This window comes from Marmota marmota, unplaced genomic scaffold (assembly GCF_001458135.2).
Source record: "Marmota marmota marmota unplaced genomic scaffold, marMar, whole genome shotgun sequence".
NCBI classification, from domain to species: Eukaryota; Metazoa; Chordata; class Mammalia; order Rodentia; family Sciuridae; genus Marmota; species Marmota marmota.
The window spans coordinates 864,965-889,770 of NW_026000138.1; the positions used below are offsets into that span (position 1 = coordinate 864,965).

The 24,806-nt window shown below is 46.3% G+C and overlaps 1 protein-coding gene across 3 annotated transcripts in view; it reads right to left on the minus strand.

Moving 5' to 3' along the window:
• Positions 1-5,357: 5,357 nt before the first annotated feature.
• Znf664 (zinc finger protein 664) overlaps positions 5,358-24,806 on the minus strand; it is a 34,521-nt gene continuing 15,072 nt past the window's right edge. For 2 of the 3 annotated variants that reach the window (XM_015502401.2, XM_015502400.2), the window contains exons 3-4: positions 9,263-9,328; positions 5,358-9,155 (exon numbers count right to left, since the gene is read on the minus strand). In XM_015502401.2, the coding sequence (XP_015357887.1) occupies positions 7,802-8,587 (786 nt within the window). In that variant the 5' untranslated portion in view covers positions 8,588-9,155; positions 9,263-9,328 and the 3' untranslated portion in view covers positions 5,358-7,801. Of the gene's footprint in view, positions 9,156-9,262; positions 9,329-22,399; positions 22,584-24,806 lie in introns of all 3 variants that reach the window. The other variant, XM_048785496.1, reaches the window with a different exon arrangement.

Here is a 24,806-nt window from a genome sequence, read left to right on the forward strand (position 1 = left end):
ATTGAGGGTCACACTTATTTTATTTCAATTATAAAGGAAACGGTGATGAATTTACCAAATAGCAAAAATGTAACCACTCATTCAATTTGGCATATATCACAAAGAATAAAATGTGGTGAGTGTCTTTTTTAATATTTATTTATTTATTTATTTTAGTTTCCAGCGGACACAACATCTTTGTTTGTACGTGGTGCTGAGAATCGAACCCGGGCCGCACGCATGCCAGGCGAGCGCACTACCGCTTGAGCCACATCCCCAGCCTGGTGAGTGTCCTTATTAAAAAGAAAAATGAACATCCAGTCCAAAAAGTTATGCTGTATATAAGACACACAACTAAGGCACAATGACCCAAAGTTTAAAAGGAATGACTCCAACAGTCCAGAAGAGACAGGGGAAGTCTGGGAAAGAAGGTATTAAAGGGCTGGCCTTGCAAAAACTAAAGCACATGATGAAGGTGCAATATGTAAGATTTGCTACTTGGGGGCTATATGTGTAGCTCAGTGGTAAAATGTCACACCTGACGTGCGGGGCCCTGGGTTCAAATCCCAGTAGCATGGCATTAAAAGAAAAAGAGAGAGAGAGAGAGAGAGAGAGAGAGAGAGAGAGAGAGAGAGAGAGAGAGAGAGAGAGAGAGAGAGCATTGTTATTTGAATAGAAATTGATCCAGATACGTAGAGAATTTGATTTGTAATGCAACTGGCATCTGCAATTTGTGGAGAAAAGATTTAATAAGTGCTAATAGGTTGTTAATTTGGCTACCATCTGGGGGAAATTTTTGTTAATTCTTTACCACATTCCTTAGCAAAAAAAATAAAAATAAATAAATTGTGTTTGTATCAAAGATTTAAACATAAAAAACAAAAAGCAGAAGCCAGGAGTAGTGATGCACGCCTGTAATCCCAGTGACTCACGAGGTGCAGGCCAGCCTCAGCATCTTAGTGAGACCCCGTCTCACAGTACAAAATAAAAAAGGCTGGGCATGTGGCACAGCGGTAGAGTGCTTGCCTAGCATATGTGGGGCCCTGGGTTTCATCTCCAGCATCACACACACACAAAATAAAAAATTTTTTAAAAAAGCTATGGAAGAAAATGGTGGGGAGTGTTCCATCCACAGAAGATGAGTGACGCACATCACAGTCTTCCACACAGAGGGAAATGATGATGTCACCAAAGCAAAACAAAAAGGACGCAGACTTGAACGCACTGATATTAACAGTGATACTGAAAGCTTCACTAACTGAATAAAACTGATGACAGCATGGGCACAGAGTGCCATAATTTCCTGGGAAAATCAGGAGTGCACTTTCCCTAGGGAGCACAGGCAGGAATACCCCAGAAGACGCACACCAGCAATGACTGCTGTGGGCAGGAGACTGGGGGTCAGGAATGAGAGGCGAGCTAGATGCTTAATTGTGGTTGGTATTTCTCTGATACGCATATGTAACACCTTTCCCTAAAACCAAAATCACAAAAAAGGTAGTTTCAATAGATAAACATTATCTTAGGCAGACACAACGAAGATGTGACACTGGTTCCATCAATGTAGAACTGAGGCAGACACCAGTGAACAGGCAAAGACAGGGATTTCTCACACCTAAGAGGCCCAATTGGAAAGAAAACCCTGATAGGTGAACAGCGAACCGCAGAGACTCAGAAATCAACCAAACCAGAAGCACAGGGGACAGTTCCCTTAAGTACATGCTAGATGAAGCAGAAACATGCAAAGTCAGGACAATTAACAAGTCTAACAGATCCACTGGGGTGTTGCTTCCTTTTTCGCTGCAGTCTAAGAACCCAAACTTTTAAGGATGTTGTCAGAGACGGGGATGCACACCCCTCTGTTTCATCTTCTAGTCAAGCTACTGCCACGCTCTCAGGGGCGGTTCTCCTGTACTCTTCCTGTTAGCATGCTCCCAGTGCTTTCCAGCTCCTTTATTCTTAGCCTCTGGTGCCACCCCTTTTTAGAAGTCTCTTATGTTCAACACATAATTATGGTGTTTGTAATTCCACCTGAAAATGTCCACAGACAGCAGAATTCTAACTCATCCACATTCACTGTGATAAATGGGACTCTTAGACGCACACCTGCCAGTCTGTTTTATACATTCCCATTTTTCCCTTTCCCTGATGTTCACAGGGTCGAGTGAGCTTCTTGGTAAGCAACGCAGAGAACCCAGTTCTTTCAGACCCTACAGGTGGCCCACAGTGAACACTGGGAGTCAGACGGCTGGTCTACTGGTCAAATATCTGGTTTGTTCCCACAAGATCTTAGAAACAGGACTTATCACTTGGAGTAAGTCTCTGTGGATCTTGACCTTGTCTCAGGAAGGGGACAGGGCACCCAGGGGTGAAAGAGTAGTACCAGAGGTAAAAACAACATTTTGAGAACAGACAGGAAGAAGGCTCAACATGGCTGATTTAAACACAAAGAGACTGACCTCTCTTGTGCTCCAGGCAAGTAAAGTGGGACACAGAAATTAAACGAGAAAGCACAAAACCGGGTGATGAATAGGTTTATTTGAGCAACCGGACACAGCTCAATCCAGCAGTGGGGAGCTTACCCCAATGTTATAGCCAGAACACCTCCTCTGTAACCAGGAGACAGACTCAATTGTAGATCTACTGTCTTGCATTCACAGGGTCCATTCTCCCCACTTCCAGCCAGCTCCCTCTGACACGCCTACAGACTTTAACGAGCTGGTTGCGTTAACTCTTGTCCGGTAGGAGAACCCAGCCCAACTGAGTCCTGCGTGATATCACAGGCACACGTACCTTTTCATTACATGTCAGCGTTTTTCTTTCTTCACCATAGCACAGCCCTTTTTTCTTCCATTTATTATATCCATGTCAGTCAGCTTTCATTACTCTATCGAATACCTAAGATACTCAATTTACAAAAAGAAAAAGCCTATTCTAAGCTTGTGGGTGGAGAGGTTTCCGTCCACGGTGGCCTGGCTGGCTGCTCCCGGGAGACAATGCATCATGGTGGAGTGCAGGATGGGGCAAGCTCACGTGGCTGGCAAGCAAGACACGGAAGAGGAGGTCCAGAACCCCCTGTGAGGAATGGGCTCCAATGATCTGAAGACCTCTCTCTGGGCCCCACCATCTCCCATTAGTGCCCCATCTTGGGACAAGTCTTTAACACATGGACCATTGGGGAAGCACTTAAGATCCAAACTTGAACAACAGCCATCATTTGCTGTGGTCCCACCTTTGTCTAAGTCCTCCTAATGACTGGCTATGTGGCTCTATTGGCCACTTCCCCCAACAGTGTGCCTCATCTATGAAAGCCACAGAGTAAACCAAGTCCTCTCCTAAAACACACATGCATCCAGGAACACTGAAGGTCCAGACCTCCCTACGCCATCCACAGAGCCTAGGTTTTCAACCTCTCTAAATGCAACCATCCCTCCGTAACTCATGTGAAGACTTGGACCAAGGCCAGCCAAGAGCTGAGCAGAAGGAGAGTCAGTCTAAGTGAACCTGTTTCCAGAAGCATTATTTAGCAAGTACAAATGGCAGGGTACACACCAAACACTCTATACAGTATAAAGTCACCTATAAGAGGAATCTACATCGGTGCATTTTCTCTAAAAACATACTTAAGTGCACAGGCTGCATCTGAATAGTGGCTTGGGCATAAGTCATCTTTCATGTAGACTGACACCAAAGTCATGCCAGCATATGTTTGCACATAGGCCCTGGGATCTGTGGGTTGTTCATGTGTCTTCACTTTAAAGCTTTGAAATGTGGGAATGATTAAAATCGAGAATTAATTAAAATGTGGGAATAATTAAAACATGCAGTTTGCACATTTTAATTTACTGAACTTTAAGATTGAATGTGCATCCATGTGTATGGTGCGGAGGGTGGAAGCCGAGCCCATGCATAACTAGGCAGGCACTCCACCAGCAAGCCCATTTCACCTTATTTAAGATCATAAAGTTATTCACCTTATGTACGCAGGGTTGGTAACAGAGGTCTTTGGGGGTCTGGGTAAACTTGGCTCAGAGCCCTGCAAGTCCTGTGGCCTGCAGAAGCTGGATGCTCTCCCAGACTCCTGGTTCCTTGGAGCTTGGTCGGTGGCGCCCTTGGCTCAGACGTTGAGGTGCACTCTGCCCCTCGTCAGCCTGCACGCAGCAGTCTGTCTGCATTCTCCCCGGCTCCCTGAGAAAAACCCCCGCCAGAAGCCCAACTCCAGGGAAAGGTTTTTTGCTTGTTTCCTACATGTTCACAGGAAAGCTTGACGCGCTGACCTCCCCACTGGTCCCCTTGTGCTCCCTTTCCAATCACAGGTGCCCAAGAGGGCCTCCCCCCCTCCGTCAACTGCAACACTCCAGCCCTCCCCCCAAATTTCAATGCCCTCACCCACTGCAGCACTCAGCACAAGAAAACTCCAATAAACGTCTCATCTCCTCAAAAAGGCAACAGGAGTAATAACAATACTAGGGATTTTATATATGCTTATTTGGTTCTATTATCCTGAGCTGAGGCTTTTCAAAGCCATTTTATAGGTGTGACACATGAGGCTCCAGAAAGCTGGGACCTGCGTGAGGTCAGGGTGGGTACTGGGCCACCTGCTCATTCCTGCCTCCGTCCCAAGTCCGTCTGGCCTTGGCTGGCTGTCACATCTGGCTCTGGCCCCGCAGTGGTGCCAGGCCTGGCATTTCTTCCTGGGCTGATTTTATGACTGGGTGTTTTTTCCCCTGCTTCGGAAACATGCTCTCTATTCACATCTTCTTTGCCCAAATCTCTGAGAGTAACAGCAAATTGCACAATGCTTAATACAGCTTAAAATTCTTCAGAAGAGCACCAAGAGTTAGAAGGTCCCTTAGCTTCATGGCCATGCTGACGCGACACAAAGGAACTCAGGCAATTTCTGCTGCCTATTCCCTGAAGGCAGACCATCTGAATGTGGGGCTCTTTGATGGATCTCTGCCCATCTTAGATGTGAGAAGCTGCAGAGTCACTCAGGATCCCTCTCCCACCCAAATCTTAGCAGAACCTCTCCTTCCTGCTCCCCTGAGAAGGCTTATGACCATGTTAGCTGAGACCAGAACACAGACTTCACTCTGGCAGCTGGTGGCTTCCAGACTATGGTCAGCAAGCATGGTCCACACTTCACCACGAGCGAGTCACAGTCAGAAGGGACAAGAGCAGGGCTCAGAGGGCAAGGCAGGCCCACCGGCACCAGGCAGGTAACAGAAATGACAGGACAGATCAGAGAACGAGTCTGTTGCCAACACTTTAAGCTGGTTGAATTAGATGTGAAATCCAGGGTACAATGTACACACCAACCCACACCCCAGCCCCATGATGACCACTGAGTCCACACAACTACACGTCAGGCACAGAACCCTGTTATAAAGTGATTTTATTAAATTGATTTGGACATACTGTAGGTCAAATAATATTTTCTGAAGATAACAATTATGGACTTTAAAGCTTGACATAAAATTAGTAGCTTCAAAAGTGTTAGTCATATTCCCCAGCAACAGCATGATAAAATAATTCAACTATGTAGAAATATAGAACTCTAGGACTAGCTGGAAACTCGGAAATCATTTAGCCTAATATCCTCATTTTGTGAGAAAACTAGACTCAAAGATCAAGCGATCTGCCCAAGCTCACATACCTAATAGTAATAAAACTAGAAATCAAACCAATTTTTCCTAAAAACTAAAATTCTATCAATGATATTTCAACTGGCTCTCTATCAACTAAAAGTCTAGGCTTTTCTCTAATGCTCCACGCTACTGTGACATGAAGAGTGATAAGACACTACAGTAAACCGCAGTTGTGACTTCAGGCCTGGAAGGGGCTTCAGCAGATAACTAAACCAGCCCTCTTCTTCACAAAAAGGAGGAAATACCTGTGAAGCAACTCAGCAAACTCTCAGCAGAGGCATACGGACTAAATTTATCTCCAAGTCCCACCTCTCACCTCATGGCCCACCCACTGAATCCTGTGCTCCTTTTAAATCTCCTTTATGCATGGAGGTTTTAGTTATGCAAAAACCCCTTCCAGCCAAACAGAAGAAACGAATTCAAACATGGAGGGAAAACCAAGCTCAGATACAGTATTTCCACGACTATCTTGAATTCATTTTCCAACTTAGACAGCTGACAGACACCACCAACCTGACCACCCATTTCAGAGCTTCAAAGATCCTAGTTTCCCCAAAGACTTCCTGAGCAAAAGGCCTGCCTGTGGGAAATCAATGACAGGAATGAGAAATGAGGAAAACATGGGTTGCTTTTTGTTCTTGTCATTGGGGACTTTTGGTCTTCTAAACATTCCTTGAGTTCCTCCACATGAGTTTTTAATATCTAGCAAAACAAACAAAACGTAACAGGCCTACAAAGTCTGGACACTGAGAGCTCAGCATCCCTCCCCCTCCCGCCACCGCCGCTACCTCCAGCGCCTGCCTTTTGTCCGCCAGGGCAGGCAGCACCCAGCGGCACCTGCGTGGTCCCACTGGTGCGCCACCTCTGTGCCTGCCCAGTCCCAGCTGCCCTCAGCAAGGCTCCCCGACCCTAGCTAATGCCCCCCACCCCCCACCTCTACATCACCACCCTAGTTTATTTTCTTCATAGCACTTAACCACTACCTCAGACTACATTTTTAATGTTCACTTGCTTATCATCTGTCTCCACCAGAAGTACACTCCACGAGAGCAGGGACCTCGTCTGTCGGATTCAGTGGCATTCCCAGCACCCAGCAGGTGTTCAATAAATTCTTGTCCAATGCACGAAGAATGAAAAGATGATGGACTGACAACAGACATCCATGCCTAGCAAGAGCTGGCACCTGACCCCCAATGGCTCCTACACAGTACTGCCCAAGGTGACAGAAACAGACACACATCCTTAGTGACCTCTCCCACCATCCCTTTCCTAAGGGCTCCCTGGCTTAGAGGGGCTCCCCACAGGGCATAAGGGAGCCTGCGGGTGCCTCTGGAGGGAAGACAAGCTCATACCTTGCTTTGCTTCTTTGTCCCTGCTATTTACATTCAGCTATTAAAAAAAAAAAAAAAATTCAAGTTAAAAAATGTTGTGATGCAGCCACTAAGAAAATAAGTCTAACATATAGACACAGTGATTAGCAGAATCCACAACTAAAGAAAAGTCCCAGGGCATGTGTGTCTGCCAGTGATTTCTCTGAGGCCAAGTGAATGGATATTATGAGTTGCCTTAAATCTAAAATGAAATTTAATGCCACCTAGGAAGGGGTGGGGAATTATGGGTACTGTGAGGATGTGAGGTAAAGTGGGTTCAGAAGTCATGGGATATATGGAAAGCTACGTAGGGCTGTAATGTGGCAAGCTCAGAAATGCCAGAACACGATCTTAGCAGGAGCTGTCCATTTTCAAATGCATTGACCAGAAGGCTCGAGAGGAAGGAAGGAGAAAGAGCTCCTGAGAGGGAGCATCTGGGATCACTTCTAAGCACAGCACAGACACAAGGTGACTTGGAGGCTGGCAATGCTCAGGAGTTCTGAGCAGTACTTCAATTATTGAGGCATCGTGGAGTTCCAGGATACAAAATCCACACCTGGGATGCAAGACAGCCCACCCGTCTTGGGCACATGCTCAGAAGGACTCCATATTCAAAGTCAAGCTGTGGGACACACCTGGTATGAATCAATGGATCAAAACCTCAACCTCACCTATGCCTCCTCAAAAAGAACATTCTGCTAGGGACTGCCGTGAATACTCCTTGGGTCAATGTAGGTACATACAGGGTTTCCTTCCTAGTGGCACTTACGGGTTTTAAGATTTTTTAATTCTTAGCAAAACATTTTATATAACTGATATTTTGAGATGGTTTCTCTCCTTGGTGTGGACTCTCTGATGGATGCAGAGGCTGGTACTCTGACTAAAGGCCTTCCCACACTCATCACATTTAAAAGGTTTCTCTCCTGTGTGTACCCTCTGGTGGATGCAGAGGCTGGAGCTCTGACTGAAGGCCTTCCCACACCCACAACACCTATAAGGTTTCTCTCCAGTGTGGACTCTCTGGTGGATGCAGAGGCTGGAGCTCTGACTGAAGGCCTTCCCACACTCATAACATTTATAAGGTTTCTCCCCGGTGTGGACTCTTTGATGCATGCAGAGGCTGGAGGTGTGCCTGAAGGCCTTCCCACACTCTTCACATTTGAAGGGTTTCTCTCCGGTGTGGACTCTCTGGTGCATGCAAAGGTTTGAACTGTTACTGAAGCCCCTTCCACACTCACTACAGACATAGGGTTTCTCGCCTGTATGAACTCTCATATGAATTTGAAGATGGGAGCTCCAATTGAAGGCTTTGCCACACTCATAACATTTATAGGGCTTCTCCACTGTGTGGATTTTCTTATGTCTATTAAGTTTTGTTGTGGTGCTAAAATCCTTACCACAATCATCACATTTATAGACCTTCTCTCCCGTGTGGTCTCGCCAATGAATGTGAAGTTCTGATATGTGAAAGAAACCCTTATCACACTTGTCACATTTGTGGGGCTTCTCGGCCGTGTGGATTTTCTGATGCATAAAGAGATCTGCTCTCTCAGAGAAAAATTCCCTACACATGGGGCACTTGTAGATCATTTTTCCTATTTGGTATCGTGATTTAGAGGAGAAAATTTCCTTACAACTACTACAGTTACAGGACTGCTACTTCATAGAGTCTCTTATTTGGCCATTCTGGCAGCCTATCTCAGGCTTAAGCTGCTGGGCAAGTTTAAGGTCGGCCTAAGCTTTTCCCTGCCTGTCTTTCTATGGAAGGTTTCTTCCTGCATAGTGTTCCTTACTCAGTGTTATTACCGATTATAAAGTGACATTTACTTCCACATGAATTCCATACTCTAACACAGAATTTCCTTTAGATCCTGAGTCGTCAACATTCCAAGGGGTGGCCAAGGTGCACGTGTCTTTAAGCCCCTGGAGTCTTCCTCTCATAGAGTAATCTTGTACTTCTCACGTCTAGAAAAGGACCGCACAGTGTGCACCCAGTTTTCGAGGGTGAGAGAGCACTGATGGTCATGAGCATCCGCAGCCTCCCCTACGACAGTCAGTACATCCTTCTGCTCCTGCACAGCTGCATAGCCTTTACAGTGAGCTCAGGTGTGGCGAGTCTTGCTCCTGGGAATTTCTACACAGGTAGCACACCAGTCTTCTGCAACAGAAACATAAATAAATACATTGAAAATGCCTCTTCTGTCCAGAAAACTGTTATTGATTGCATAATTATCTTTACATAAATGTGATAGCAATAACACAGACCTTTTTTAATCCTGAGGACACAGCTCTCTTCTCTTCCAGAGGGACGTGTCTCTTGGATTTGCAGGTCTGAAGAAGAGAATTTGTAGATATCATCCTCCTGTTCTAAATCAAGTTCATCATCCGTTACAACTGCTCACTGTAACTATCTGCATAGCACCAAGGGAAATACTACGGAAAGAGAAAATAAAGCAGAAGAAGAGCATCTGCCCTGCATAAAGGAACAAGGAGAAATATAACCTCCACTCTAAACTTCAGAAGGATTAATACTGCTGCTTTTGGAGATCAATACCTCATGTGAGCTGCCTCCTAATCTATGGAAAGAAAAAGTACATATACATCGAATATTCAACATCATCCCCTGCTTAATCGTCCTTGACGGTTTCCTGATGTATTCAAAATGAAATCCAAATCCTTACCCTAAAAACAAGGCTCTGCAGGACCTGGTCTTTGCTCTTTTCTACCTTAGTCACCACTGCTTTCTGACACTGATTTCTTCTGATTCTCACATACCCCAAGCTCTTCCTACCCCAGGGAATTTGTGCCTGTCACCAGTGCTGGAACTGCTCTCTCCCATTGTGTGGCTCTGTGTGTCAGCTGCCCCACCCCTGGCTTGACTCTGAATCTCATTTGATACTTTCAAAGCACATACAACTAGTAATCGTCTTCTCTGTTCCCTGGTTTTAGATCCATCTTCTGTACAAGGATGTAAGTGCTACAAGGGAAAAGTTGTGTGTGTTGTTCACTATTATGTTCTGGCAGAAGGAGAAATTCAATTAATATGTGCTGAGTTTATCCAGGGTCCTTGAGAACACCCTTGCACCCGATACAACCTGCTCCACTCAGGGAGAGCAGTAAAGATACACTTTCTAGTGCCTTTTTTTAGTCTTTTGATAACCTAAGGGGACAAAATACACAAAATAAAACATAGAGGAGATCAAAGAAGAAAATCAATCCCAAAATCCTCAACCTTAAATCTTCTGAGGGTTAAAACAATGCCAGCATCTTTCCATCCCTCGTATTTTACACAGTGGTATTTTGATAAACTAAATGAAATCAATAGACCTTCTTAAAATGAATTTCAATGAGGTACTGCACACAGGAAACTGAGGAGACTTCTTTAAAATTAAGATGGCAAAATAAACCAGACTGCTTCTAGATGTAAGTGTTAGGACTGTGATATTCAACTAGATACTCAGAATTTCCTAAAAACAGGAAATGATGGAGGAGCAGGATTCCTTGGACAGTACCTGTCACAGCAAAACTGCTGGCAACTCAAGGCCCATGCATAGGTGCCTACCTGAATCAATTCCAGCACTTCCTTCCAATGAAATGCTGCTTAGTCATTAAAAACATGGTGTGTGTGTGTGTGTGTGTGTGTGCGCGCGCGTGCGTATTGTGTGTGAACCAAGGTAATACCACTATGTGAAAATTGCAAGGCCCAGAATACCATGTTTCCTTTTGTGTAATAAAAGGAATATGAATGTATCATATCTGTCTAAATGTACAAAAATAAAAAAATGGTAAAGGGTAACCTTTATTTAATGACTACCTACCAGGGAGGAAGAAAGAGAAGTGAGATTTATCTGAATAAACCTTGTTTTGTAGTTTTGTTAACGTTAGAAACAGAGATGTTTATATATTCAAAAAATAGAATGAAATAGAAAAATTCCTTAAAACTAAAAAAAAAGAGAGACTGACCCTCAACTCTCATGTTGGTGACATATCTACAAATGATGTCTGAACAGTATACCAGCTACCCCAGAAGAGCATATTCTATTGATAAAGCTGCAAAGAAAAAAAACTTAATTCAGCAGCTTAACTCGTGTTTTTGCAGAGCAGGATAATGAAAAGTAATTTATGATATCGTTGTTAGGAACCAATATTCAAAGAAAGAAAAATAAGACATAAACACAAAAATCTAAGTTAAAAAAGAATCCTGTAACATAAAAGTTAATATAGTAAATCTAAGTTTAAATTCTTCTTATTTTTTTTCTTTAAAGCTGTCACTAAAATGGTCTGGAAGGAGTTGGTACAGGCAGCAAGGAGCACACCCACAGCCCCTTCCCTCTTCCCACCAAGAGGCAAAAGGATCCTGGTGAATAGCTGGTTCACCACTATAGGCACCACTTACAAAACAAGCTTGGAACATCTTGTCATGACAGAAAGCCTCAGAACATCAAAGGGAGTAAGAAATGCAATCGACAGAAACACATTAAATATGCAAAACTGAACAGGCAGGGAGAAAGAGGAGGCAGAGAGCGGAGGGGAGAACCGGGTGCTGGACAAAATGGAAGCAACAAAGGCACCAAGAGCAAACTCTGGCAATTGAGAGGGAAAGAATACAGCACCTGCTGCTCCATGAACTTTCTCCCAAACCACCAAACAACCTAGCTAGTGAATACGGACCCCAGTAAGCACCTGATGCAGGCAGGACAGGCACAGGTGAAAACAAGCTGCCAAGTCAGGCAGTCATCACCTGAAGCCACAAAGCAATCTCAGCATGACTCAAAAAAATGGAGCAAACAGAACAGGTGTCTCCTGTGGAGCTGCTGCGGGGCCAGCTCACTGCCATAGGCTGTGTAGAACCTGAGGGGGCCTCTTGAGGAACTGAGGACAGCACTGCCAGGAAGCCAGCAGAACACTAGCGACAGGTTAACTACCCTTCAGGTCAGCTGCCCCATTTTTGGCAACAAGGTATGAAGGAATAGAAATCTAGATGAAAGAGGCGGAAACTCTCAGATGTAATAGGAGACCCTTCTTGGGAATCTGCTGTACATAAACCAGCAGCTGAAAGAAGAGGAAATGTGACTAGAGACATGGTGTCAGATGTCACAGGGCATGGCTAACTACGGGAGAAGCCACTGCATTATGTAAGCCAAGTCTACAGTCTGGAAGGTACACCCTCAAGTGTCCAGGAGTGAGAGAACGTGATGTCTTGAGATGCACCTGAAAACAATTCAGCAAAGAAAGAGACAAAAGGGAAAGCAGCAAAGGGCAGATCCAGCATGTGTGGTAAACTCATCCTAATCACTGATTCTATGTGATAAACAGATGAGTACAGTATTCTACCTATGTGTGCTGTCAAAGTTTCTCATGATTAAAAAAAAATAAAAACAAAAAACACCCAACAGTTAACAACTGAGAAGACCTTCTTCTGTTCCTCTTCAACAGCAGCATGCACACCACAGAGGTAAAACTGGGAACTAGACAAATGCACTCCCCAGAGGCCCCATCTCCCCAGTCTCGCCCGAGCACCGGCGGACACGCTGCAGGGTCTCTGGAGAGCAAGGGAAGGCAGTGGCTTGTGGCAGAGACAGCTGAGGACGGAGGAATGAGGGGTGCTGGGCTCCTCCCTGACAAGCCTTCCCACATGTGCAGGCCTTCATCCAAGGTAGCCTCGGGCAAGCTCCCGCAGAACTCCTATTGAGGAGGAATTGGGCAGCGCCACAAAGCCTCACTGCATGGCAAGGTGGGGGTAGGAGAGGTAATCTACACTGTTTAGGAAAAAAGAAATAATAATAAATAAAAATATATTCCAGCAAATGTGTCATGTGACCAAAGACCAAAAAGGCAAACAAATAACAAAAAGGCTCACCCCTGTGGGCCTTCCAGAGAGACACTGCCCAAATGAGCCACACAGGTAAAGGAGACGCAAATCCAGGGGTGGAGACAAGCTACAGAACCCCACAGGTAGCAAATGAACAACTCACTCCATGATTTCTCATTCAAGATTCACCCACATGCCTCATATTCAACATCCTACAAGAAAGGCAGTCAAATGGGTGCACACATGTGACCCCAGAGACCCAGGAAGCTGAGGCAGGAGGACCACAAGTTGTAGGCCAGCCTCAACAACTTAGTGAGACCCTGTCTCAAAATTAAAAAAAAAAAAAAAAAATAAGGCTAGGGATATAGCTTAGTGTTAAGAGTGTCCCCTAGGTTCTCAGTATCACTCATACACAAACAAAAAAAAAAGTTGGTTCAGGTAACAAGCCCATACAGGCAAGACCACCTCTGTGACCTAAGGAAGAAGGCAGCCCCCCACTGCCGTGGCCTGACTGCTAAGAGAAACATGCAGACTCCACACCTACAACCTCAGGGTATACCCAACCTACACCTCAGGAGGACTACTCCTAAAGTTATGGCGAGCCAAAGTCAACATACAGTCGCATGCCTCATGCTCCACCTCCACAGAAGGTCTTCCCTCTCTCCCTGCCCCTGCCACCGGGAGGCTTGAGTCTGTGATGCCCAAAAAAGTCTGTGCCAGTGCTAACCTCTCAGCATAGGTAAAACCAATGGGCTAGCTAATAAGTAACTGATGCTAAGATACCAGGAGTAAACAATTAGTCTTAAATACCAGAAGAACAAATACTCTGGGCTGGGGCATGGAAGGGACCACGGGAGCCAGGGATGCAGCACAGCTGGCTGAGAGATGGAACCTGCTCCTCTGGAGGGCTGCTCGGCCACATACTCCTACTTCTGGAGCCAGAAGTACCAAGCTGTGGTACTCAGGAGGCAGCGCCCAGGCCGAGCTGCAGGCTCTGTACTGGCAAGAGCCTACTGCAGCAGAACCTGCTCCAGTCACACCTCCCAGGGCAAAGATCTCAAACTGCAGCTCAAGTCTGTGGCAGAACTTGAAGGTAACAGCCTCTCTGCCTGGGAAAAGACTCAAGGTACTTGGCTGGGGAGGACTGAATGTGGACTCTGAAGTCATCTGTGTAACACCTTTATATCTTACACACCTGGCCAAAAAATAAAATTTTGTTGAGAAAAAAAAAAAGAGAGGTGGGAATCCCTAATTTTTTCTCAATACAATGAACCTGTGTGGTTGCAGCAGAGGGCACCAGTCTCCATAGGGCAGGTGCTAGTGAGGACAGTGCACAGAAGGGCAATGTCTGGCAGGCCCCTGGCACAGGGCAACTGACCACATCAGAGGAATGCCAACTATCCTCAGCATAGAGGCGGAGGCCAGTAAGCTGCAACCCATGTTCTAGAGAGCAGAGGCTGATCCAGACGACACTCAGTACAGGCTGGATATGACTCAAGACAGTATCTGGATTCAGCAGGAGAGGAAAACCCCGCTACAGCCCTAAGCAAGCACCAGTCACGGAGCTCACCACACTCACTGCACACACGCGCAGCAGCTCCTGCTGAGTAGACAGGATGACAGCTCACCAGTGCTATTCCACATGAGGCCATGACCTTGACACAGGACCACAGCAGAGTCCTGAAGCTGCTGCCATGGCTAGAGAGGAGGAACTACCTCCTACATTGTATTGAGAAAAAACTACAGCAACTACCATCACCATGCCAGATGGAGGAAGTGAGGCTTGCAGAAGGGCACACTGGGAGAAGAACACTGGCAGGGAGACGCAGGCCAACGACTGGCTGGCACCAGAGGCAGAGCACTGAGGTCTGATGGGGAGATGGATGCTTAGGGCATGGGGAGAGAAGACAGAGGTGGTTTTCCAAAGACTGGGGAACTGAATGATGCTTAGTCCAAAAGGTGGACTAGGGAGAAGGGGATTTAAAAATGATCCTGGCTTAGCCTTAGAACTTCAGGCAAACATATAACCTAACCTTCTTTTTTAATTATAAATTGAGATAATGCAGACATCCTGGCCTGTCATAAAAACATGTTTTAAATAGTATTAATAAGTCAAAATGCTAAGAAGCAAGCTTTGGACACTAAAGAGAGACAAAGAAATGCTGTATTTATTTCCTGTTTGAAAATAGTGATTTCATGTGTGCCATGCTGTGGCTGGTGAGACCAATATGTGATCCACAGTCTTTCACAAACCCCAATTTAGGAAATGAATGGCCTCCTCATGTAACAGCAATAAGAATAGCAAAAACCTGAACCCAGCTCTTCAATCCCTGTGGTGATGGGCCCAAAGGATACATTTGTTATTTTCTCTACTTGAGTGTATTTTTAAATTTCATTAAAAAAAAAAAAGTCTTTGCTCACAAGATTGCTGGAATAAAGGAATCTTAAGCCACAAGAACAATACACAACAGCATTCTAAATTACAGATCTGAATAAACTCTGCCAATGACACCAACAACCCACATCAATCCAATCACATCATAACAGGACGGCAGTCAGGCTAAAGTGAGGTCTGCTGGCCCTCTGTCCACAACCAGTGGAACTGCGCTTGACCACACCCCACCTCCCCACTGAGGCAGCCACTGCCCTGATGGAATAACTATGCTCTAGTCTGACCTCTGTGATCCTGCTTTCCTTCCTTCTTGCTTCCCATTCCAGCTCAGTTTCTGCAGCGTCTCCCTGCTCCCTCCCTGTCTCCTCCACCACCTATGGCTGCACCCTGGCTCTGTCCTCAGCAGTAACTGTGCTGCCTACCAAACCCGTGCTAAGCAACCCATCTGGGGCCAGCTTGTGCTGCCCCGGGGTTCCACTGCCTGGCACTGGCTTCCTGTGCCCAGTCACACTTCTTCAGAGCCCCACAAGGACTCCAAGTCTGCCATCACTGTTCACTCTCCACTCCTCTGAGTCACTGTTCCAATTTTACTGAAACCCAACCCTTCACCTGTCTACACAGCACCAGGCAGCTGGACAGCACCAAGAATTACTTCATGCAAGATCACAATCTCCAGTGGACACTTGAACGCCTGTCCCCCCAATTATCTAGTCTTGAATGCACACACTTTCCCAGTATTTTACACTGCCACTTCATACTGCTGCTTTCTTCTTAAATTTCCTGTATTTCTCAGCCTCCCTCACCCTCCAGCTGAAAGGAACTCTAAGATAATTTATTAAGACAAAAGTAGGACTGTGTACCTGCTGCACCTCCACCTCCACTCCTGGGGGAACTCCTGGCTCCTCGGAGGGGCTGCCCTCCATGGCAACCAGGTCTGCACTTCCTCAGTCTGTTCAGAATCAAATCCTGCATCTAACTGTTTCCTCTCTGCCATTATCAAGTTCACCCTGTCTTGGATCCACTCTATACTAACACATTCTTGTTTCCCCCTTGAGATAAACTTCTCTGGATCCCTCAGCCCCACCCAGTTATCAGCCAAAACATCCGTTCCCCCTTCATAAAAAACTTCCTTGCAGAGCTCTATACCACTACGCTGCCCCTCAGCCCCCCTCAGACCAGTGAAAACAACCCTCTGCAGCCTGGGAGACCACGCGTCTGTTGGAAACACCTTTCCTCACTCACCAAGCAGCCCTCTAGTCTTACTGCCACCCCTCATTTCCTCTTCCGCTGCCTCCAACTCTTCCAGGGGTATCAACCTGGGACCCCTTCTTTTCTGAGTCTATACCTTCTCTCCAGCAATCTCATCCAGTCACACAGCCCAACATACCACTGTGATGTTGGCTCCAAGTTTTACCTGCAGTCTTTTCTGCCCCACAGATATACCACTTCCAAACCAAACTCCCCTGGGATTGTCCTTCCTCACACTTCCCTATCTCAATAAGTGGCAATGACATCCACCTACATGGTCAACTTCAGTTCCTCTTGCCCCCAGGGTATCTCGATGCTCTGACCAATCCTGGCCTTGTCACCTCTCCATTGCCTCCCAAGCCCAGCCTGACTGAGCACAGCCCCTCCTCCCAGACTCCACCAAGAGCTTGCAAGTCACAGCTCTCTGCTTTCAGTCTTGCTCCTCCAAAACTGGCCTCTACTGGCAATCATCCTAATCTTTTTTTTTTTTTAAGTTGTAGATGGACACAATATTTTTATTTATTTTTTTAATGTGGTGCTAAGGATCGAACCCAGTGCCTCATGCATGCGAATCAGGCGCTCTACCACTGAGCTATAAACCCAGCCTCACCTTAATCTTTTAAAGCATTAATAAGATAACTTCATTACCCTTGGCTTAAAGCCTCCCGTGGCTCTTTAAGGTACGCTCCTTTTTGCTGCTTACCAACTGGACACACCTGACCTCTGCCCCTCCCAGCCGTACCTCCACACTAGCACACACTGTGCCTCCTTTCCTGTCTTCTCCCTTGGTCCCATCTGCCCTTCCTCTCCCTGTTCCATGACGAGCAGGAAAATGGCACACATGGCATTAGGGGGTTTGTAAAATGCCTTCAACTCTCTCTCCCAGGTAGTTAGTTCAGGCAACAAACATCTACTCAGTGATGAGTTCGTACCAAGCACCACCTGGCTTCCTCCCATGGACATCCAGAGCAAGATGGGGAGACAGAGACCCATCAAAGGGATCCACACAGAGGTGTGAACCTGAAACTACACTAAGTGCTTCAAAACAGCCTGGACAGTTCTGTGGGCTCACCTAAGATGGAGGCTGACCTGCCTAGAAGGCCAGGAGGCCACCAGAAGGAAGGGGAGCTGGGCTCAATCTGGAGGTGGACTTTGATGGCTAGTTGTTGCCTGTTTTAAAGTCTGATAACATCAGGTTTGCATTTTTCATAGAAAACTGTAAAGTACAGAATTGATGGGTGGGAAGCAAGAGTGGGTGAGGGTCCACGTGTTAGGGAATTGGAACTGCCTTAAGGTCTGGGTTAGAATGATGGTCTAAGTGGTGGTGACAGTGAAAGAAAAGCTCATTAGGCTCAGTGGCATAATCTTCTCCCTTACCCATTCTGCCAAGATCTTCTATTGGAATCGCTGAATGTTCATTAAGAAAGGAAAATACAGAAGATGAAGGCTTGGTGATTAAGATCATGATCTCAATTTTAGACATGCCCATCAAAAGTAGATGTGAAGGACAGCAACTGGATGAAAGGAACTGTCACTGAGATAAGATGCCAAGATTTCATCAAGTAACATTTACAAAGTACCAGAAGCCAGGGGAGGAATGAGATGGTCCAGGAAGGAGATCCTGGATGAGAAGTGAAGAGGAAGACCCTGGGACTTCACCTACCAAAACCCAACACCTAATGACCAAGTCTGAAGAAGTAGTACTGCCTGATCCTACTTAATAACTTTCCAACACGGGCAAAATGAACGGACACTGTTAGGAAGCAGCGAGAGCAGGGGGAGAGGGGTCCTGGTCATGCTCATATCACAGCTGGAAGAACTTACCTAGCCCCGTGACCTGTGAACTTGTATAGTGTACCTCAAGAAGAGTTCAAGAAAGGAAACGATGGGAAGAACTCCATTGAGAGGGAAGACTGAAACTAGGGCAGACAAATCATGGACAGATGAATGGAGACAGGATCCAAAGCCCAAGGAGAGGGATGAGCGTCGTAGCAGAGGCAGGACAGCATAAAAGCAGGGAGCAGCCCTACAGGCTGCAGTGCAGCTGCCAGTGTTGACTGCCCTGAAGCAGGAAGCAAGGTTGTCTGCAGGGGACAAAGCAAGCAAGGACCTGAGGAGCATTAGGTGGCTTAAGATGGCTGTGTACAGAGCAGTGTGACCAGAGAGACATGGTGACCTGCCAGCAGCACTGAGGGTGGGCACAGGCCTGTCCCAGTGCTTAGTCACCCATGCTGCATGCTGAAATGAGGATGCTGCATGAGGAACGGCTGACTCTCTGAAGGACAGAGATTCTCCAAGAGGCCATCCACCTGGAAGAAACTCCTGCCTACACCAATCCGGTCTTCACATGCTGACAGAGAAAATCATAAGACTGCCATAGTTTTCAAGGTAGTGTCTCCAGCTGGGCTTTCCACACAGCCGAGAATGCTTGTGTGGCCCCAACCCATCCTCTCTACGTGCAACCTCTCTCTGACGTGGAGCCAGATCCCTCCATACTACCAGAGAGCAACACTGTGTGATTCCAGTCCTTCTTCCCTCCTTTCAGGAACAGAAGTAGTATCCACAATCCTGTTTCAGGTCCATGCCAACACCACTCCTCTCCAGATCTCAGGACTGAGCTCTCCTTTTTCTATCAGGAATACATTTACCATAAAATCAGAATGCTGGCATAAAAACAAACAAACAAAAAACTCAAGTCCTTTGAACAACTAAACTTTCATAAATATCAAGTGAAAATTGCCTCTGATTATTGAGACAACCAAACCTGGTAGACTTTCTTCAGTGTTCTGGCTTCAGGATGCCTAGGAAGCACTGGCTGTGGATATTGCCACTCCAGTAGCAGGCTGTGTGACATGTCAGTTGCATCTATTTCAACAAAGATCACATTAACTTCCTATCCAGAATCAGAACTATCAAAATGTATGGTATACAAATTTGCCATCCAAAGTGATAAGGGCACTTTCTGGGAACAATAAAAATGAAAATAGGGAAGAAGATGTTTCTGCCTCTACCCTCCACCAAAACCACCACCATATGCTGTGAGTTGACACAGTGAGTCGTCTTCCCACAAGTGAGAGCCAGCGATGATGCCATGGGGGTCAGGTGAGGCTCTCCACAGGCACTAGGCCAGTAACTGGGAACTACAAAGACTCACACTGACTTCTAGGTCCCTCAACTAACCGGAAGGGTTCTAGAGGAAGTTCCTATAGTCCCAGCTCCCAAGACAAGTTGATGAGCGGCTGATACTGGTGATATACCCAGTGAAGCCGGCCCACCAAATTCTGGACCTAGAAGAGAGCTGTTACTGATGCCAGTCATAGGAGCTGACCTCTCAGACACAGGATCACAATGGCATGTACTACAAACATGTTGGACAATGGGCACGGCTCCACAGAATCTGATGATCGAAAGATTAGATGTGGCCTGCGCACTTACCATAGTTTACTATGGAGGAGGGGAAAGTGACAGTCCCAACGTTGTGAGTGGGCCTCTGACAGGCACACCCCTGAGGATACAGATTGTTATGGTTTGGATACGAGGTGTCCCCCATAAAGCTCATATGATAGACAATGCAGAATGTTCACAGGTGGGCTGGGATGTAGCTCAGGGGTAAAGTGCTTGCCCTGCACACTCAAAGCCCTGGGTCTGAAAGCCAGTTCCAAAAAAAGGAAAAACAAGCAGGCCCTGTCTCAGTTGTACAGGAGTGAGCTACGGTCCCCTCTTGGCCAGGCACTGCTATCTAACTGGCCCCAGTAGAAATTACCATGCATGACAAAGCTCGGACTGGCCCACTCTACCTGCTGTCCTCTGACTGCATATCTTGTCTTTTTATTCTATGAAGGAGTCTGTTCCCATCACAAGCAAAGTCATAATTTGGTAGAGCTGAGAGCTTCTTTCTTGAAGTTGCCAGGCTTTTCATGCATCCAGGCTACATTTAACCTTGTTCTTGAGAGCTCTTGATTCCCCAAATCATGGTTCTCTATGCATCTCCAGCTCCCTCCACTCCTGTGAAAAGCCACATCACATGCCAGTTTCTGCCAGCACTTTATACTGCAGCACAAACATCTCAGCATTCAAATTCTAGCCCTCCTGTTACTAATTGTATGACTTCAAGCAAGTTATTTATCCTTAGGACTCAACCTCCTCCAACAAAAAAGGGAAATAATACCCACACCTTCATCTCTTTAGGATTCTGTGAAAAGGAAACAAGACAATGAACAAGCCTTTATTATAATGCCTACATACAATAACTAATATATAAATATATATATATTTAATTTCTTCAACTTGCCTGCCTAGTAAACACAGGGAACACACACCATTAACCAAAAGATGGCTTTAGGAGCCTGCAGTGAACAGCTCAGCCTCCAGCTTCTATTTCTTCCCTAACTGTGCTGTTTCCTGTTTAGATATATCTACCTGATATAATCAAAGGGCAAGAACTAAGCTCAACCAGTCTTTTTCTCTGAGTACTGTGAACTGGGAGAGAGCATCAAAGTGATATAAAAGAACTCTGTTTCTTTTATATCCAGGTATGAACAGTGGTGCACACCTGTAATCCCAGTGGCTCAGAAGGCTGAAGCAGGAGGATCGCAAGTTCAAAGCCAGCCTCTGCAACTTATCAAGGCCCTGTCTCAAAATAAAAAATAAAAGGGGCTGAGGATATGGCTCAGTGGTTGAGTGCCTTGGAGTTCAATCCTCCATACAAAAAAAAATTCACACGTTCTAGCAATGGCCCTAGGACAGATGCCCAAGCAATTCCCAATAGGACAACCCTCCATAGTTACTGGGTTTTTCTACCTTCCTTTCTGTTCTATAATTCCTTGGAGTGACTAAGGTTAATATTCACATTATGTAGCCATAGCACGCAGAAAAGGAAAAGTGGCTCTGGAAATGATTTCAGAAAGAGATCCACAGAACAGCCCTGTCAGCCTCAGAACTGCAAAAATCTATGGCCTGTATCTTCTAAATCAGAAACTGCAAGGATCACCAGGGGATTCTTTTTCATTTTTATTTTTTTTGGGGGGTGGGTCCTGGGGAATAACCTCAGGGGCACTCAACCATTGAGCCACATCCCCAGCCCTTTTTAGTTTTATTTAAAGACAGGGTCTCACCAAGCTGCTTAGTGCCTCGCTATTGCTAAGGCTGACTTTGAATTCACGATACTCCTACCTCAGCCTCCTGAGCCATTGGGATTACAGGCATGGCCACGGCGCCCAGACCACCAGGAAATTCTAACCAGTCTACTATACTGTCAAGTCTGGGAAGCACTAACCCAGAGGGTAAATGTGGTTCCCAGCAAGTGTCTCGACATCCCATACTTAATGTGAAAAGGTAATTTGTGAACCACTTAAAAAAAGAAAAGAAACTTGTCCTTTGGCTCCACCAGCAAAGGATGGGACCTGACAGCACAATGCTAAGCACAGTGCCCACTGCTGCCCTCACCTCAGACTATAGGCTTTCTGTCTGTAAGATGGGGCAGGAACACTTTCCTCAAACTGTGGTTCTCACTGCCCCAGCTCTGCCTGGCAAAGCTGTTCCTAATAGAGCTGCTCCTCACTATCCCACCATCCCTTCAGAAAGTCCCAGTCTAAAATACATACAAGGAACGAGCTTGGGGGAGCTCAGGTCACTTGACCCCTGCTCAGCTGTGCCTTCCAGTGAGCTCACTGCATGCAGCAGCCCCGTCCCTCACTCATCAGCACCATGGCTCGCTAAGCATCCTGTGAAGATGCTGGTAGCCTGGAAGATACCCATCCACTGCCCCAGGCAGGCTCACGTCCCCCCAAAGCCTTGCCCAGTTCCCAAACTCTTCCTAGCACTCCACTCCTGAAGATGCCAGGGTTGCTCTTCCTCATGTGAGGTCTTCTGCAAGTGCCCTGGGCCCATCACCAACAAAGTTCACTGTGAGGTTCACAGTGAGCCCCACCCTGAGTCCCAGGCCTCTCACCAGGCTCTTGAAGAAACTCTGGAGAAGAGCCTGCCTGGTGTTCCAAGTCCACTCCATGGCTGCTAAGGCCTGCAGCTACTGTTCCCCCACCTCACACTCCAGCCTACAGCTCCTGGGAAGGTCTGCTGGCCAGGATGCTTTTCTCAGTGTGCAGTCTTGGCCTCCTTCATCCTCCCTAGGGAAGCTAAAGGCAGTAGGAGAAAGGGGGTGCCAATCATCGTAGCCCGGCCCTAGGACAAAGTTCAAGCTTCTATCCTCCAAAGGCCTGCACCTCTCAGCTACCTTGGCACTCCACTGTGCACTTCTGAATATGGGAATCGGCCCCTCACCCGGTGCCCATGGAGTGGCTAGCATGCCCAGAGTGTGTCATTAATAATTAATCACTGCCTCCAATCTAACAGGAGAAACTTCCCCAAGTTTGTTTTTTTAAAAAAAAAAAAACGTTTTTGTGTTTGTAGGTGGACAGAATGCCTTTATTTTGTTTATTTTTATGTGGTGCTGAGGATCGAACCCAATGCCTCACGCATGCTTGGCAAGCGCTCTGCCACTGAGCTACAGCCCCAGCCCTCCCCAGGGTTTTCTAATCAACTTTTTAGATGTGTCAAAAGTGTTTATGACTCCAATCAGGATTTTCCATCTAAAACTTTAAGCTCAATCAGAATCTACTCTTCTCCTTTTTGGAATAAGGTCANGGGACTCAGGGTGGGGCTCACTGTGAACCTCACAGTGAACTTTGTTGGTGATGGGCCCAGGGCACTTGCAGAAGACCTCACATGAGGAAGAGCAACCCTGGCATCTTCAGGAGTGGAGTGCTAGGAAGAGTTTGGGAACTGGGCAAGGCTTTGGGGGGACGTGAGCCTGCCTGGGGCAGTGGATGGGTATCTTCCAGGCTACCAGCATCTTCACAGGATGCTTAGCGAGCCATTAAGTGTGGAGATTCCTTATTGGTTGACTGATGTATCTAGTTTATGCTAATTAGATAAGCTGTGTGGAATGTATAAATACTGCTCCTGTCCTGGAATAAACGGCTCCTACTCCTGCTGTATCAACGTACACAAGTTATTCGTCACCCCCCGATTATTTTGCTGCAGCCGGACTGCGGCAAGTCTTGGCCTCCTTCATCCTCCCTAGGGAAGCTAAAGGCAGTAGGAGAAAGGGGGTGCCAATCATCGTAGCCCGGCCCTAGGACAAAGTTCAAGCTTCTATCCTCCAAAGGCCTGCACCTCTCAGCTACCTTGGCACTCCACTGTGCACTTCTGAATATGGGAATCGGCCCCTCACCCGGTGCCCATGGAGTGGCTAGCATGCCCAGAGTGTGTCATTAATAATTAATCACTGCCTCCAATCTAACAGGAGAAACTTCCCCAAGTTTGTTTTTTTAAAAAAAAAAAAAACGTTTTTGTGTTTGTAGGTGGACAGAATGCCTTTATTTTGTTTATTTTTATGTGGTGCTGAGGATCGAACCCAATGCCTCACGCATGCTTGGCAAGCGCTCTGCCACTGAGCTACAGCCCCAGCCCTCCCCAGGGTTTTCTAATCAACTTTTTAGATGTGTCAAAAGTGTTTATGACTCCAATCAGGATTTTCCATCTAAAACTTTAAGCTCAATCAGAATCTACTCTTCTCCTTTTTGGAATAAGGTCAGACTTCCTAAAACATTTGCTCGTTTACTGACAGAAGAGGATTTTATTTCACTTTTGCTGCCTCCTTGTCTGTCTCTAGCACCAGTTGATCAGAAAAGACTGTGGCAATCCAGTGTGACTCCTGAGCGCTAGAAGGGGGTCCAACAACAATGATCCTTCAGCCTCCCTGTAGCCCACTTTCCCCATCCATCTCATGCATGGGCCCCTCACCTGCCCCTCTTTTTTTCCTCCCTTACTGCTGCTCATGTTTCTTTACACCTTACAAACCTCAAGTCCAAGAGCCTCTGGTTTCTCTCACAGAAGACCCAGTTCAACTGGGCCCTGAGTTTTAAGAGGTATAGGGAAGAGAAGCTCTCATTTTGTCCTAGGGAAAACTGCTCTTCACATGACTCAGTTCAATGACTCCCAATGGAGAAAAGACAAAAGAAGCTGTGTCTGATTTTTCTTTTAACTAGAAATTACCAGAGACTGTAAAATTCAGTTCACAGAAGAGCAACAAAAATTATCAAGGGAACGATGCCAAGTTTTCTTCTGAGTCTGAGAAGGAAGACACTGGCAGATACCCCATTGCCTCCTTCAGCAAAGTCCTCTCACAGGAATAACCTACAGAATGACCCAGCTGGGTGCAGGTCTTGTCTTGGTGCTGCCACTTGCTGTGTATCTGTGGCTGATCCCAGTCAGATCTGCACCCGTAGGGACAGCCCCATCTCAGTACTTTGCTGGGATGATTAGAAAAGCTAATGCATGTGAAAGCACCTACTCAC